The 17,104-nt window shown below is 44.7% G+C and overlaps 1 protein-coding gene across 15 annotated transcripts in view; it reads right to left on the reverse strand.

Annotated features, from left to right (window-relative positions):
• PTPRT (protein tyrosine phosphatase receptor type T) overlaps positions 1-17,104 on the reverse strand; it is a 1,011,807-nt gene that overhangs the window by 648,557 nt on the left and 346,146 nt on the right. For 14 of the 15 annotated variants that reach the window (XM_070485943.1, XM_070485942.1, XM_070485946.1 and 11 more), the window contains 2 exons: positions 15,249-15,520; positions 2,285-2,366 (listed from right to left, as the gene is read on the reverse strand). In XM_070485943.1, coding sequence (XP_070342044.1) covers positions 2,285-2,366; positions 15,249-15,520 — 354 coding nt within the window. The remainder of the gene's footprint in view (positions 1-2,284; positions 2,367-15,248; positions 15,521-17,104) is intronic. The other variant, XM_070485956.1, reaches the window with a different exon arrangement.

The following is a 17,104-nucleotide window of genomic DNA, read 5'->3' on the forward strand; positions in this document are numbered from 1 at the left end:
TAAGCAACAAGGTTGAACTCAGTCGAAGCATATTACGCAGGAACATAGCCAGGGTCATGTCTTCCTGAGTTACATCCCATGGCCCATTTGCTGGGTAACTGGCTCTCAAAAATTCCACAACCATGCAATCCACACTTCTAGGCAGGAAAGTATGAAGCTGCCAGGAGAATTCTAAATTCAGGAGTAGTGCCAATGAGACGAGGATTCCAAGGGGAGCCATAAGACTTTGGGTGTAGAAAGGCATCCAAATGTCCTTCAGAAAACCCTCTCCCACAGAGATTTCTCAGATAGAAGGAAGCATTTGACTGCAACAGCAAACCACTGACAGCTCCTGGAGTTAAGGCAGAACTTTTACCAATCCGGCCTTGAAGCGGTAAAGGCCGGGACAAGAGTCAGGTGATAGTTTGGGCCTCACGGAAAAGGTGAAAATTGTCATTAGAGAACAGAGTTCTGGGGTCCTGGGAGAGAAAGCCAGGCCAGATTCTCCTGGGAAGAGACAAACGTCACCTATCAGAAAGAGCAAGTGCAAGTATCAAGCTCAGGGTAAGAAGCAGGAATGCAGCTGGCTGCAGCAAAGGTGACTGTCCTCTATGAGGACAGGATGTGTGTAGGGCTTGGGGAAGACTGAGACTCGTTTCAGAGAGACTGTCTTAAACTGGTGGCTGTGCAGGGTTGAGTGTGTGAGGCTAAGGGTACCACCGGTAGAGCAGACATCTCCCAACACAGGTGCCCAGTCTGAGGTCAAAGCATTCTCCAATGGGCAGCTGATGATGACTCCCAGGAGTCGGAGGGAGGGAAGACTTAATCCAGGTGAGGGGGACTCATCTGCATATCCTCTCTATAAACCCTGCACAGCTGGGGGGATTCCTGGGACCCGTTTCACAGGAGGTCTGGTTCAGTGGAGATATTCGCCAGGCATGACTGAATGGACAGATCCATCAGATAAAATCCCAGACTCAGGAAGCAAACCGGAGGGTAGGGACCTTGAGCCAGAGTAATGGAGAGTCCAGCAGGATCTCAGCATTTCTGAGATGCTGGTTGATTTCTGGGAAAGATTCTCTTGCACAGACACCAAACATAGTTATCCAAAATACTGTCTTGCCAAAACCCCTTGGAACCTGTCCCAAACTCCCTCAGAGAAGGTGCTCTAAGACAATGAGTCAAACAATGGCATTCTAGTGCCAGGGGTAGGAAGAGGTGTTCAAAGCTCTGACAAATTCACTGCAGCAGACATGGGAAGAGACATTTCAATTAAAGCAACATGGATGGGGCTGAAACGAGAACAGCCCCAAAATGGGAGGATTGGAAGGTACATAAGGCCAGAGCACATGACATCTCTTGAAGGAAGAGCAAACTGCACCACACCCAATATAGCATGACTCATGGCTATAAGGAGAAAGTAGAGAGAGCCCTACTAGGAGTCACTGGAACCAGATGGCTGCCAAGAAACTAATGGAATTCTCCAATCTGCAGAACACTAACAAACTAATGGGGCTGGCATCCCAGCGAGTCCTCCTGGGGGCTACCATAATCACCATGCACATCCCTTTGATAGCAGTTTCCCTCCACCAAATGTCTGTAGATATGATGCCATCTCAACTTCTTGCACCTGGGACTTCTCCCCTCTGAGATTTAGCGAACTTGGGAACTGCACTTCCTTGCTCAAATACCTTCAAATAACTTAGACTAAATACAGCCACGAGAGAGAATTTCAGAGGGAAATTGGATGGACATGGAGGAATGAGATGCCTTTGAGGACTCCTGAAACCGTACCATGAGTACTAACCACTGTGAGAAACCTCTCCCTACGCCTACACGGAGCTGACGAGTGTATTTAAAATTACTTTTAAAGGATTAATAGCTTTGGGGTACTTTTCCCTGTGAGTGAACAGTGTGCTAATTTGCTCAGTGCTTTGGTGGTGTTCTTTTTTTAAGACAATTGCAAAAGATTCTATGCAAAGCCCTCTAATTCTTCCACTTCAGTGGTCTGAATCCCACTAATAAACAATCAGGACTTTAGACTCCCTTAATAATGGAGAGAGATTCAAACGAAGATGTTTTGCCACTCTCTGCAAATTCCTGTAGGTGCTTCCTGTTGAAAAGGCCGGCGAAATTACGGATTTATTCAGGACTGATTGCATTGAGTATGTAAGCATTTTTGAAGGATTAAAAAAGAGAGAGAGTGAGAGATGTTTGTGAGCTGAATGAATAGGGGGATTGCAGCCTCCAAGCTGCCCAGTGTGGCATGGAGCAAGGCTGTGTTAGGAGCAGGCAGCAGACTTACTGCATGGATGAGCGAGGACCCGGACCTCGTCCACAGCGATGTAGCCAGGATGACCCTTCAAAGAGACGGATTCAAATATCACCTGCAACACACAGGGCGAGAGTCAATTTCACAGAAGTGTTGGAGGCATTCATCACAGGAATCTGCCCAGCCCCCAAACCTTGACGTTTCTGCTTCCCATCAGAACCACCCAAAGAAGCCTTACATTAGCCTAGGACGCTACCCCGGCAATTGACTTGGATTTTCAAAACAAGGTAGAAAGGCCACACTCTGGTGACTAGCAGAAGAAGAGTCAGCCACATGGAACATTTTTAATGGATTTCAGAAATAACGCTTGGATGCAAGGAAAACACCGGAATATGGCCTGCAGACCCAATCTGCACCTGTCTCATTGTTTCAAGTGAAGCACAGAGAAAAATTCCTTCCTAATATCCCAACTTTCTTATGAAGGGTGAGGGAGAAGCTTACTTTGGAAGCTACCATAAGCCAAGGAGGGTTTATCCTGATTTGATTCTACATCCCCGAGGAACATCTTCCATCTGAATTTCTTAATAACACATCTGGAAAATAAGCCCCATGCACAACTATTGGTATCCGGGAGCCCAGGGGCAACAAGTTCTTTGAACTCTCCCTTCTGACTCCCACCCAAACTGCTTATTTCAGTAATGATTTAAAACTCAGTTAGTTTATTTGTCACCCAACCTCTATCTTCACCTGGGAGATGGGAATATCTGTGTGGACAACATGACCAACACCCTTAACCTCCCTAATGCCTATGGCCTTATCTTCCAATCAGCTTCGGCCACACATTCATATTCATCCTTCTCCACTCCAGAAACTGGAACTTCCATCCTCCTGTACTTTGGCTCAGCCTCCTACCCAACACTCCTCTCCCAACTCACTCCTCTTAAACCTGCTCCTCCGGCTCAAATGGTACCCTGGACCTCAACTTTTCTAGAACCTGTAAGCCTGCCTGGTCCCCCTGTATTCTCAACAAGCCACCAAACATTGGCTAATCACCTATCCCATTCTCATCTAAAGCCCCAATTCCTTCTTACCCTTATTTCAACCGTGGCAAAGCCTATTGCAAATCTGCCTTCTCGACTCTTATACCCCACTCAAATGTTCCTCTTTCAACACCCACCCACCCAATCCCAGCAGACACCCACATCTTCAAGAGGCAAAAGGACAAGGGAGGCTTGACTTCTAATTTCTGACCCATCAACCTACTGCATCCATACCAACCACTGCCTCCTCTCTGCAAGGCATGCTGGAGCTCTTGACCCCTACCTCTACTGCATTTTTCAGCTTGTTGGTTCTTTTGGTTCTCTCTTTTTCTCTTGTATCTTCAAACTCTCCCTATTATCCCTGACTTTGACATTCATAAATGCTTGGGCTTCTCTTATTCTTTAAAAGCGACACTTTGGCATCAGGTTTGTCTCTAGTATAGTTCAATTGTATTTCAATCACATTTAAAATTCTCAATAGTTTTATTTACACTCACTCTCAATTCTTCCTTACTTCCCACTGCAAAACTTGAGTCCACTATAATCTAGACTGTCTCTCCAATACTCCCTCCAAAACTGTTCTCAGGGCAGACACCAATAATCTCTTAGACGCTAACTCCAATAGATATTTCTCAATCTTTATCTGACTTTAAGAGGGAAGACAGTGTAGTATTTGGGCCCTGGATCAGAATGGGTTCCAGTCCTGGCTGTACCACTTACTAATGTGTGACCTTGGACAAGTTACCTACTCATCTGTAGTTGTAGTCTATCTTACTGAGTAATTATTCAGATTAAAGGAGTTAATACACTACTTAGAATAATGTGTGGCACATGGTAGATTCTCAACAAATGTTTGCTATAATTATTACTAATACTTGACCATTTTTCTGTGGTTGTCTATGTTCACAGCTTCTTCCTTTCCAGGTCTTTCATTAGGCTCAGGCGACACTCCACTCTCATGGTTTTTCTCATAAATCTGGGACTATTCTACCATAGGTTTCTTGGTAAGCACTTCTCTTCCTACATCCACCCTTTAAGTGTGGGCCTCTTTTACTCATTTTTTTACTGCACACACTTCCTTCAGTGGCTGTCAATTCACTGATAATCCCCAAGCCCAGCTCTCCACTCTAGACCTTTCACCTGAACATCATTCTCACTTATCCAGCTCACAGATCTCTATTTCCACCTAAATATCATACAGATCCTCAAACGCAGGCTGTATGCAGCAGATCTGAGCAGCTTTCCTGTCAAACCATCTCCCTCACTGCCCAACAGGCCATCGTTCCTGAAACATGGTCCTTGGTGGGTTGCACTATGACCCACCCAGTCACTGAAGATTAGGATTTAGGCCTCTGCCTGGACTTCTCCTGCTCATTCCTCACATTCATTTTCATTTTGATTCTGTCTTCCTAGTATTTCTCAAATCTGCCCATGTCTTTCCATCTCCGCTATTACATTGAACCACATGAAGTAACCATTTTCTAGGTTAAAACCAATTGGATAGCAATGCCACTACTCTGGTTCAAATCTTTGTTGCTTTTCATCTCTAAAACCTCAAGAGCCTATGAAACGGACCCCCTCCCTTCCATCTTTTACTCCTCAGTGTAAGTCTGTGGCTGGAATGCATGGTGGGTGATGTCATCAATGGGAAAAGCTCCATGTGGGATCTTTTTGTGGTCCATGTGGTCACTCTAGGTTAGTGGATTCAGAGGTCAATGGTCTCAGTGGGGCTCAGCGCTCCAACAGCTATAACAAGTGAGCAGGGAACTGGTGGAAAGGGTGGTGACGGCTGTGAAGAGGCAGCTTCCTTTGGTGGTAAGACCTATCACTGAGACAACAGGTGGCTGCCTGGGAATTATGTAAAGTGACTTGGAGATGACAGTCACACCAAACATAGAGCAGCTGGCACCAACATGACAACCACTCTGGAAGAGGGATCCACTAAGATTGCAGGGTCCTTCCAAGAGACTTAACAGACAAAATTGTGCAGTGGGTAGGGGGAAAGTTTGCAGAAACAGCAGTGTGATAGCTGCCTCATCCTGCAGAGGAGGAAGTCCACAGAAGACCTTACTATAAAGAATTATGCATCTAATTATATTTTTAATAATTCAAAGGAAACCAAAAGCAAAGTCTATTAGAAAATTTTTTTAAAAAAAGAACATACACAGAAAATACATTTAAAAATAAATAGCATGAAAGCATTCAAATTGTGCAATAAAAATTACAAAATTATGAAAAAATATTTCCGTTGTGACAATAAATATAAACGTGTTAAAATAGAGAAAAGCCTTCAGACTGTCTAAATAAGCAAAGTCTAAAGGTATGCTACAAGCTAAACACCTAAAACAGAATGACTCAGTAACCTTAAGAATAATAAGTTGAACAAACACATAACAAGGAAATGCAAGTAAACAGAAAATAGTTATTGCAAAAATAACACAAAAGCATCAAAGTAGAACTTAAACCAAAAAGAAAAATAAACACCAGTAAGTGGACTAAAATGGTTATGTTAAAAAAAGTGCAGGAGTCAATAGACTTACAAGAGAAATTGATGGAAAAACAAATAGTATTTGAAGACATTAACCCATGCTTTACACTCTGACCAATCAAATAGGAAAAAATAAAGATACCAAGTATGTATATAAAATGAACAATAATGTATTTACCAGACATATATTAATGAATATAAAGAGAGAATGAAATTTCTGTTCAAAAGCACATTGATTATTTACAAAAGAATATATAAAAGTCTAAAGTATAACTTCTAAAAACCCTCAAAGAAGAAATTGTATAGATTTGGGTCTATACGTTTTCTAACCAAATTCACATTTGGAAATTAATGGCAAAAGCTTAAAAATCAATTTATTAAAATTGAAATATTGTAGGGGCTGGCCCCGTGGCCGAGTGGTTAGGTTCGCACGCTCCGCTGCAGGCAGCCCAGTGTTTCGTTGGTTCGAATCCTGGGCGCGGACATGGCACTGCTCGTCAAACCACGCTGAGGCGGCGTCCCACATGCCACAACTAGAAAGACCCACAACGAAGAATATACAACTATGTACTGGTGGGCTTTGGGGAGAAAAAGGAAAAAAATAAAATCTTTAAAAAAATTGAAATATTGTATATCTTTTAAATATACAATACTTTCTTACTAACTATGATGCCCAAGTATGTTTTGTATGTTAACAAAAGTCTGAAACAAAATTAAAAGTCAAGTGGCAAGTTGAGAATAATATCTATAATGTATACGCCAGCTAAAAGGTAAATATCCTGTTTTGTGTAAAAGATTCTTGAGAATCAGCAAAATAAACTCTCTAAAAGAAAAACCGGCAAGTGACTTCAAGAGGGAATTCACAAAAGGTGAAGTAGGAATGGTAATAATCTATGAATGAAATTTTTCCTTTTAATGACACTAGAGAGAATATGGTAGATGAATATTTTCTTCTTTATAATTTCTGAATTTTTCAAATTTTCTACAATAAATATGAACGATTTTACATTTACAATAAAAATTAAATGCTTTAAGGTGCATTATATTTTCCTATCTTTCCACATGTTATATCTTCGCTAAGGCATGTACAGTGTGAAGGTGACTCTGCTGTAGCGCCCATCACACCATATTGTAATTGCTATTCCCTAAACTCAGTCCACTGGGAGCAGGAACAGTGTCTTCATTTGTTAATTCATTCATCAACATTTACAGAGACCCTCCTCTGTACCAAACACTGAGGCACATGCCGGGCTTATCAAAATGAACAAGACAAGTAGTGCCTAGTCCTGATAAACTTCACATTCTAGTGAATGGAGATGGAAATGAAACAAATAAATATGTAAGTTACACTCATTTTGTGATTGGTGTTATGAAGGAAATAAACAGAAGATTTTGATTAAGGGTAACTAAGGAGAAGAGGGTCTCCTTCACTTATAGTGGTCAGGAGGGAACTCTAAGGAGGAGACAATTAAGATGACACCAGAAGGATGACAGTGGCCAGTCAAGGAAGAGGTGGTGGCAAGTGCAAAGGCCATAAGGCAGGAAAGAGCTCAAGATGATCTGGGAACATAAGAATGAGAGTGGTGTGGGGGATATAGTGAGTAAGCTAGAGAGGCACTAGGCAAGGCGAGAGTGTCGGGTGGGGTCAGATGACGTGGAGTCTTAGAAGACATAGTAGGGAACTTGAATTTTCTCCTAAGTCACTGAAAGATTTAAAGCAGGGAAGTGACATAATCTAATTTACATTTTAAAAAAGACCATTCTGGATGCTCTTTGGAAATTGGGAGGTGGGCAGCTGAGCAAGAATGAAATAAACAGACCTAGCAGTTGCTATTGCAGCCATCCAATAAAAGATGAGGATGGCGGGCTGGCCCTGTGGCCAAGTGGTTAAGTTCGCGCACTCCCCTGCAGGCTGCCCAGTGTTTTGTCGGTTCGAATCCTGGCCGCAGACATGGCACTGCTCATCAAGCCACGCTGCGGCAGCGTCCCACATGCCACAACTAGAAGGACCCACAACTAAGAATATACAACTATGTACCGGGGGGCTTTGGGGAGAAAAAGGAAAAGAATAAAATCTTTAAAAAAAAAAAAAAGATGAGGATGGCTTTGATGATAGGGGTGACTATAGAGAATAAAGATGTTGTGGTTTGAGAGATATTTTCAAGGTAGAGATGAAAATAATTGCTGTTAGAACAAGAGAGGAGGAGTGAAGGAAAGAGAGGACTCAGTGAGGACTCTCCAATTTGGGGCTTGAGCTTCTAGGCTGATTCTGGTATCATTTATTGATGTAGGGAAGATGACATGATGAACGTGTGTACATGGGCAGGGCTATGTCAAGACTTCTTTTGGCCACGTTAAGTTTGAGATGTCAGCTAAACATCTAACGGATATGTTGAGTAGGAAGCTGGCATTATGTTTCTGGAGCTCATGAGTAATTTAGGATGAAAGCTACAAATGTGGCAGTTCAGCATCGAAAGGTCATTTAAAGCTATAGAACTAGATGAGGTCACCCTGGAAGACAGAGCAGAAAGTTCAGAGAAGAGGGCTAGGGCCCAAGGCCAAGTGTTTGAAAGCCCAGTAGAGGATTTTTTAGGATGGGAGAGACTGGAACATAATTTTAGATAGAGAGGAATGAGTCAGAGAAATAGCATAAAATACAAGGAAGGGGATGAGGGATCGACGAAACAGGATTCTAGAGGGGACAGGAGTCAATTGGGGTCAGGATGCCAGTGGAGGGATTGGTATTGACCAGAAGGGGCACCCTATCAACAAAGACTGAATGACAATAAAAATAGAGAAACATAACCACAATAATAAGGTCAACAATATTGACCATTTATTATGCGGTCTTGATCTAGCCTCTTAACAGCCCTAAGAGGTGGAGCCAGCTCAGTTACCAAAGCTCAGAAAAGAAGTCAGAAGTGGACCAAGGACTGAGGCCCTGGTCTCCTGGTTCACAGTACACGGCCAGGCCCACTACTGGACTTTGAGGAAAAGCAGTGCAACTCTCCTTTACCTAAAACACCTGGTTAAGCAGAATTCTGACTTTTTTTTCCAGTTAATCAAACTTTAACTTAATTAAACTCTCCTAACACTTTGTTTCTCATATCATCACCCAGTATCTAATCTAAATCATAACAACTAACAAATATTCCATGAATGAACACAAGGCTTGCCATGGGAGAAAGGATGTGTGATAGTGAAACATACATACGTTCACTGTTCTCTCTCCTTTCTTGTGAAGAAATAAGAATTCCATAATGAGATAATCTTTCATTCATCAGAATTCCTCTTGGGAGATTTTTTTGTAAAGCATTGGGGTAGGCGAGACTTGGGTTTCTCAAATACGAGATAGTAATATTCTATAATTAATAAGGGGAAGAATGTTCTGGTTTTTCATTAAATGAGTTAATAATTGTAAAGTGCTAATAATACACATGGTAAGATATCAATAAATGTTACTAATACTGTTGCTGTTACTCTGGGGAGAGGGATGGGAGATGAGAGGGAGAATGCAAGGGAATGGTGGTAGATCTAGGGAGAGGGAGAAAATAACGGACTGCCCAATGGGACTATCCACTGTGCCCCCACCCTAAACCTCCACTAAAGTTCCTATACTCAACAGTCTCTGATGTGAGTCATGACTGGTAGAAATGGGTAGAGGCTGGGCTTTCGGTCCATGAGGAGGTAGATGGAAGTAAAGAGGCACATGTGGTTTCAGGAGCCAAGGGAGTTGGGGAAGACAGTGGAGAGAAAGCGCAGAAGCATGGATAAGACTGTGACAGTCCACAGAATCCCTGATGAAGGCCCCAGACTCACAAGACATGGAATTCGGTCCATAGTACGTTTATACCAAAGGGCAGGCCCTGGATGGAGCAGAGAATAAAGCACCTCCCAGAAGAGAACTGGGGAACATCCTCCCCATCACTGCCAGATCGCTCAGAGCAGAATGCTCACAAAACCTGCAGGAGCCAAGAGGGTCCTGTCCTTGGCATGCCACCCTGGAATTAGATTTTTTTAAAAAGTGATGCCAGTGCCCAGCCCTCTGGCTGAGTGGCTAAAGTTCTGCACACTCTGCTTTAGTGGCCCAGGGTTCATGGGTCCGGATCCCAGGCGTGGACCTACTTCACTCATTAGCTGTGCTGTGGTGGTGTCCCACATACAAAATAGAGGAAGACTGGCACAGATGTTAGCTCAAGGCTAATCTTCCTCAACAAAAATAAAGAAAGAAATAAAAGAGGAGGATTGGCAATGGATGTTAGCTCAGGGTGAATCTTTCTCAGCAAAGAAGACACGCTAGCTGCTGTGAGATAGACCCCTCAATGCCTGGGGAGTGGAGGGTCAACAACGCAGATACAAGGCTGGGTGGATCAGAAATAGTGCCAGGGAGTGGCAGGGCACCATTCTTCCCTAGAAAGGAAAGAAAAGGAAGGAAGGTCCATGCGCATGGGCTTGGACCCTCATGCGTATACCTTGACTCACCTGCTGAGGCAGGTCCCCTAACACTGAGCTCTCACAGCGGGGCTGGCCCAAGTTCCTGGGCCAGCTGACTGTTTCCAGAAACAAGGACCAACCCTGGGGAGCACAACGCCGGGCATCAGAGAGGGAGATCTCAAATGGTGGCTGGAAGGTGCCACCAAAATATTACGGGATGGCAGGCCTCAGCTGCAGAGAAGCACTGGGTACTAGGAGAAAGTGGGCAGGGTCAGCCTCTAGAGATCACATATAGCCCCAAACCTCTAAAGGCCTCCTTAGCCACATTGCGTGCTTAACAGTTCTGCATGGGAATCTGGCGATGCAAATTACTGCTGGGGTTCATGGCTCAAGTTTCTGACCAAGTGATAGGACCTCCAAATGCCAGTTAGGCCTTGAGGAGTTGTTGCAAGAAGCCATAGGGCGGGGTGCAAGGGAACCCGATCAGAGTAAGAAGGTTTGATTGCAGCAAGATACTGCAGGGGCAGCTCATTGGGAAGCAACACCAGCAGTGATGTGCAGACATCTGGAGAGATGTGGGGGTCCGCCTGAATTCTCACTGTTGATGAAAAAGAACAGAGCCCTCTCCAACAAACAGAATTGCAGAGTAGAGCTCCGTCTTGTGTGGTTCAGGAAAGGCGGGCAAAGAACTGCGGCTCCACCCCTGGGCCAGGCTCCAGGCCACCAAAGTTCTGGGGAATGTGGATCATCGGAGTCCTCTCTTCACATGCCCCTGAAGACATCTGCAGCCTCAGGTGGAGATGAGCACCCCATCAATGGGCTTCTGGTGTGGGAGCTCAGGTCAGGAAGACCCCAGCCAGTACCTAGCCAGCTCCAGTTCCTCAGGACAGACACCACAAGGGGACAAGGTGACACCAGGACCCTCTGTGATAGAAGGACATACCCAGGTGTGATGAGGAGAGGGAAAATAGTCATTTTCAAGTGAAGCATACTCACAAGGAAACTCAAACCAAGGCCCTTGAGGAATGAAATTCAGGAATGGGAAAAGAGCCAGAGGAATGGGTAAAGAATAACGTAGGCCACTCCAGCACTGTCTGTTTACAGGGGGCAGGGCGGGCAAGGTAGGGGGGGCAGAAGTAGGCCATGCCAGTGTATAGAGGCAGGGGCCCTGGGGGGCAGGGACTGGAGCAGAAGGTCTAGACTGGGAATCCCAACTTCTCTGCAGGACATTCTGCCAAGTGGACGTCCCGTGAACTGCACATGTCACAGCCCCTAGAACCCTAGGGACCTCCTGGTGTCCGGGGATGAGGCCTGCACAGAAAGGCACAAACCTCTCCCTGTGCATGACTTGCTGGGCAAAGCCAGGAAGTAATTTCCCAAGAGAAGCTCAGAGATGAGTCACCCTCAACTCCTCCAAAAAGCAGGTGGTGTGCACGGTTGGGGGAGAATGTGGATCTGTCAGGACATGGCTTATGGGAGCTGGCATCTTACCCTCGCCTTCTGGGGTCCCTGAGCAGAGAATCTGTACAGCACAAATTTCAAGGGGCTGCAGACATTTTCTCAAAAGATAAGAGATAAAGAATTGTTGGCTCACCAAAACTCTTCGTAGGAAGAGGAAGACCGACATTTTTCATGGGAAAGGATGGCTTAGGGTGAAATCAAGAGAGAAACTCTTTCCCACACCAGCCCAAGGAGGCTGAATAAGACAAGGAGGAGGGTTTGCTGCTTAGAGAGAGGGGTGGGTAGACGAGAGAGGAAATAAGGTTGAGTTCCAAGTGCGGGAGAGTGGCCCTCTTCCTGTGATGCACCCTCTTGAATTATGCATGAAGTTACGAAACCTACAGAGTGTCTGATGGCAGAGGGACTGCTGAGAAGGGGACGGGGCTTCAAGTCCAGGTGAGGCCAAGTCAGGGGAGTCCTAAACTTCAGGGGTCAACACAGCACTTACAAATGCTGAATGAAAGGTCATTTCACCGAGGCAGATGATGCAGCATAGAGTGAGCATGTGGCTGCAAAATTAATAAAAGTTCTTTTATTTTTTTAAATCTTGGGACAGAAAACTTCAGAACCACTAAAAACATGAAATAGAATTCATACCACCTGGAAAAGGGCAGCGAGCTGAAGCACAGCTTAACGTCATTTGACAGGCCCCTGCCCTCCTGAGAGGAGGCAGGAGTGGGGTGGACGCAGGGGGACATTTCCCACACCAGGCCCTGCTGAAGGCCTGCTGCAGAAAGTCCACTTAAGAAAGATGAAATTTCCCTGTTTATTAGAGAGCTAAAAGTCAATTTTAGGACTGTGAAATATGACTTTAATAAATGAATACATAAGGTGCCAGGATCGGAAGCCCAGACTGCTGAACACCAAAAATTGTATTTAGTCCACAGAATCATACATGCAGGACCAGAGCTTGGGGTATGGTGAATTTTAAAATCCATTTTGCAAGTGTCTTTGAATCTCCTGATATGTCTGTCCCCTTCTCTCTCCCCTAGATGTATGTGGATGGGGGCGTGGGTGCCCCTGAGTGTGTGGTGGGTCTGGGAGCATGCAGGTGCATGTACACCTGTGTGTGCTCCACTGTGTGTGTGGCCATGGGACTACCCATTAGTGGCTGTGTGTGTGACAGAGAGACACATGTGTCTTTTCTAAACTGCTGCTCTTAGCACATTAGTGGCTTTTTCACCATGAAGCTCAGAGCAGGGGAAATGTAATGTAAGGTAATGATGCTGTAATAGCCAACAAGTTGGAAATCAGAAAACTCTCCCAGAAGAGGCTGCTTATCACAAGGCCAGCTCAGAGATTAGCAGGGACAGCTCAGCCGCAGGGGTGTTTCTTTAAAGAAGGCCTCCCCGCTCCTCCCTCTTTTTCTGTTTTTTCCTTTCTTCCTCCTCTCTTCCTTCCAACAATTGCTGAGGCCCACTGCAAGGTTTACATGATGTCATATATATGCTCTCATTTAATCCACAGAAGAACCTTTCATTGAACCTATTACCCTCTCCATTTTACAAATGAGAGTACTATGGTTCAGAATGATGATGGATGCATCCAACATTACACAGCTAATAAGTGGAAGATTCTCAGAATGGGAAAGCTTTTTTCCCTAAAGGCAGGAAACTGAGCTTGGAGCCAAAGGACCTAGGCAGGATTATGGGGACCTCAATTTACCAATAATTTCCCTTACTCAAGATCACAGGACACATTGCTACCCAACATGGGAGTTATACTGTATAATCAAATGAGAGGCAATATGCTTAGCACACTGGGACATTGGGGATACCCAAGAAATGTCCTTCTCTTCCCTCTATACTCCATCAAAGAGCATGGCCAATAGCAGGACTGGCCCTCTCCTGGGCCACTTTTCCTGCTCATTATACTTGCACCCGTGACCCCATCCTGCACCCATTTGTGTTGGACTAAAGATAGGGGGTTTCTAATTGGAACCCTAAGGCCTCCTTGGGGTAACCGTGGGCTTACACCACTTAATATTTATACTCAGTGATACAGGAGGAGAGTCTTGGGGCTGGGACATTGGGGTTCTGGTCCCAACTTTGCCAATGATTTGCTCTGTGCTCTTGGACTTCATTGTCCATCTCTGGACCTCAGCTTTATCATCTACATCAGGGAACAGCAAACTATCACCTAGAGGCCAAATCTGGTCTGCCACCTGTTTTTGTATGTAAAGTTTTATTGGAACACAGCCATATCCATTCATTACATATTGTCTGTGGCTGCTTTCACACTACATCTGAAAGAACTGTACCATGGACGTTGAACTGAAGGATGTCTAAGAATCTTCCGGCCAGTAACTCGGCACCCTCAGGTCCAGCTTCTACTTCAGACTGTAGAGAAATTTCTCCAAAATGCAGATCTGACTATGTCACTTTCCTACTTAAACCCTCCAACATTGGGCATGGGAATTAACTGCAAATAGGCACAAGGGATCTTATTGAGATGATGAAAATGTTGTAAAGCTGGTTTACGGTGATGATTGCACAATTCAGTAGACTTATTAAAAATCATTGGATTGCATACTTAAAATAAATGGATTCTATGATATGTAAATTAACCTTCATAACATTGTTTAAAAAAAAAACTTTCAACAATCCCAGGCCAAGACGATCTGGAGCTGTGCTCTTCCAAGTGTGCTCCGTGGGCTCGTGGCAGCCTATGCCATGCATGCTATCAGTCCACAATGAGATGAGAGGTGTTTAGAAACTGTTAGAGCAATTTGGCATTGCTGTGACATTTTTATTGTGGTTTATGAAAGTATCGGTCCACAATGAGTTGAGGGGGACAAAATGGTCTTCCATCACAGATGGTTTGAGTAGCACTACTGTAGACTAAATTTAATCTCCTTAGCCTGGCATCTGAAGACCCCATGACCTACTTGCCCCTGCATACTTAGCTCCCAAAATGTCTCCTTTGCAACCTACCCTTAAAGAACTCAGAGTCTCCAAACTCTGCCAAAATCTCTCACTCACTCCCCCAGCCCATGGCATGACCCTGACAACTCCAATGCCTTTCCCTTCCTTTTTCAATAATTATTTATTCATCCTTCAAAACTCAGCCTAGCTGTCATCTCCTCTTAGAGGCCATCCTAATTGCCTTGACCTCCAACACCCTCTTCCCCAGGGGTAATCTTTGACTAATTATCTCATCTATCTGAACCTCAATTTTTCATCTGTAAAATAGGGATAACAATAGCATCTGCCTCATCAGATTGTTGTAAGCAATTATTTTACAAAAGGCTTCAATGTTTATTTTCCTTGGGGAGCCCACATGCATCCTATTGTACTGCAATTGTTTATTTATATATCAGTCTCCAGACCATGATCTCCAGGGAGGCAGGGATGTGTTGGATCGCCTCTGCATCTGCAGGGCCTGGAGAGAGATGAAGCTCAGTAAACATGAGCTGGACAAGTGAGTGAGTAAATGAAGCCCTTTCTGAACCTAAACTCTAAACTCTAGGCAGGGCAAGAGGTATGTAGATATATTATTACTTTTTGAAAAATCAAACTCTGGTAACACACCATACCTGGTAGAAATGTGGCCAGAAGGTGCTGATGGCAAGCTCTGCCTTCACCCAGCCCTCGGTGACGACCCCGGACACATTCCACACAGGGTTCCCCTGGGGCCCGCCGTTCACCTTCACATACACATTCAAGGCCCCCGGGCTGGACCTGTCGCGGCTGGAGAAGTAGTAATGGAAATCGATGCAGTGGGTGTCATTCTCCTTCAGCGTCGGCAGGAGAAGGTGGGCCTTCTGGCCAGAGGCCCTCCCTGAGCTGTTCACCATCATGAAGGATCCTGGAGACCCATAAAGGGGGTGGGAAGTAGAGACAAGGAGAGAAAAAGAAAATCCTTCAGAGAACCAGTCACACTCATAAACACGGTGGCCAGAAATCAAGCCACTCTAAAGGATCTGGTTGATCCTGAGGAAGCCACATCTCCTCTCTCAAGCTGAGCACACTCTTCTGTAACTGGGAATAAAAAATCCTACTCAACAAGGCAGTTTTTAGAATTAAGAGATGGTAACATGTATGAAGTATTTCTACAAAGTAGAAATAGTCTATAAATATTTACAGAAACAACATTACATCTAGCAGCTCCTGAAGGAAGCATGGAATAAAAACCCAGAAATGTAGTGAATTGCAACCTCCACGGGTGAAATGAGGTGAAATATAACCTCCTTCAAGCTTGGGTTGTCTCAATGGAAGCAGGAACTCTACAATACCGGAGGTGTCGTTCCAACATATTCCACCTGGAGCCTTGTATTCAGTACAGGGAATATATCAGAGGAGGACATATAAAAAGTAGAGTATGTTCAAATACGCAAAGAAGACCCTGAAGAAATGTAAGAACCAACTGGAAGGTGTTGAGCCTGGAATGGAGGGGAAGTAATATTTGCTAAGCACGTAAAGAAGAGCTGTGTGATGCTAAGTATCTTATTTATATATTATTCAATTTAATCTTCAGCATGACCCTGGGAGATAGAGGATTTTCATTTTATTTAAAGATTGAGTGACTCTCCCTGGGCCACTCAGACAGGGAAGGAAGAGACTCAGATGCTCTCCAACCTCAAAGTTTATGCTCTTACTACTATTTGCAGAAAACATGACTGATTTTCAAGCACTGAAAATGCTGTCTCCTAGAAAGGAAGTGAGCCTCTGTGGAGCTGCTTTGACAGATTTAATGGTTGTTTCCAGTTCTTCATCTCTCCCTGGATCCGTGTCCTTGGCCTCTGGCTTCGCGGCTCCTACAAGAAGAGGCAGAGGGTATGTCCCCTCCCTTGACCTTGGGCTGCGCTTGCTTTGGTCAACAGGATGTTAACAGAATGACACAAGGAGAGGCTTGTAACGTGCTTGCCTCGCTGGGCTTGCCCTCTTGCTCTACTGCCCCCTTTCATTAGAAGAATGCGCCCCAGGTGGCTGCTGCCCCTTTCAGCTTAGGATTGAGAATAGTCACATGTAGAGGAGAACAGAGCTCAACCAATAGTGAAGAACCAAGTCATGCCACCCAGGCAGCTAGAAGCACAGCCACAAGGCCAACAAGCCCAACACAGATCAAGCCAACCCACAACCGATGCTCAGACCCATGAGTGAGAGTAAATGTTGACTGTCGTTTAGCACTGAGTTTCCTCTTGGGTTGGGAGGCAGCCTTATTGTGGCAATAGCTATCTGATAAAGGTGACCAAGAGAGCATACTTAGGAAGGAAACCACCAGGAGGCACATTTCAGTTCAAAGGACATTCTAACAAGTAGAGCTGATGGGATTGACTGCCCGGTGACAAAGTGAGTTCCTCATTACTGTAGGTGACTAAACAGGCTGGACGAATTGAGGAGACGTCTAAGGAAATTTCACAATCAACTGTGAGAGCCGAACTCTGTGACC

The sequence above is a fragment of the Equus asinus genome, chromosome 15 (genome assembly GCF_041296235.1).
Source record: "Equus asinus isolate D_3611 breed Donkey chromosome 15, EquAss-T2T_v2, whole genome shotgun sequence".
NCBI lineage: Eukaryota > Metazoa > Chordata > Mammalia > Perissodactyla > Equidae > Equus > Equus asinus.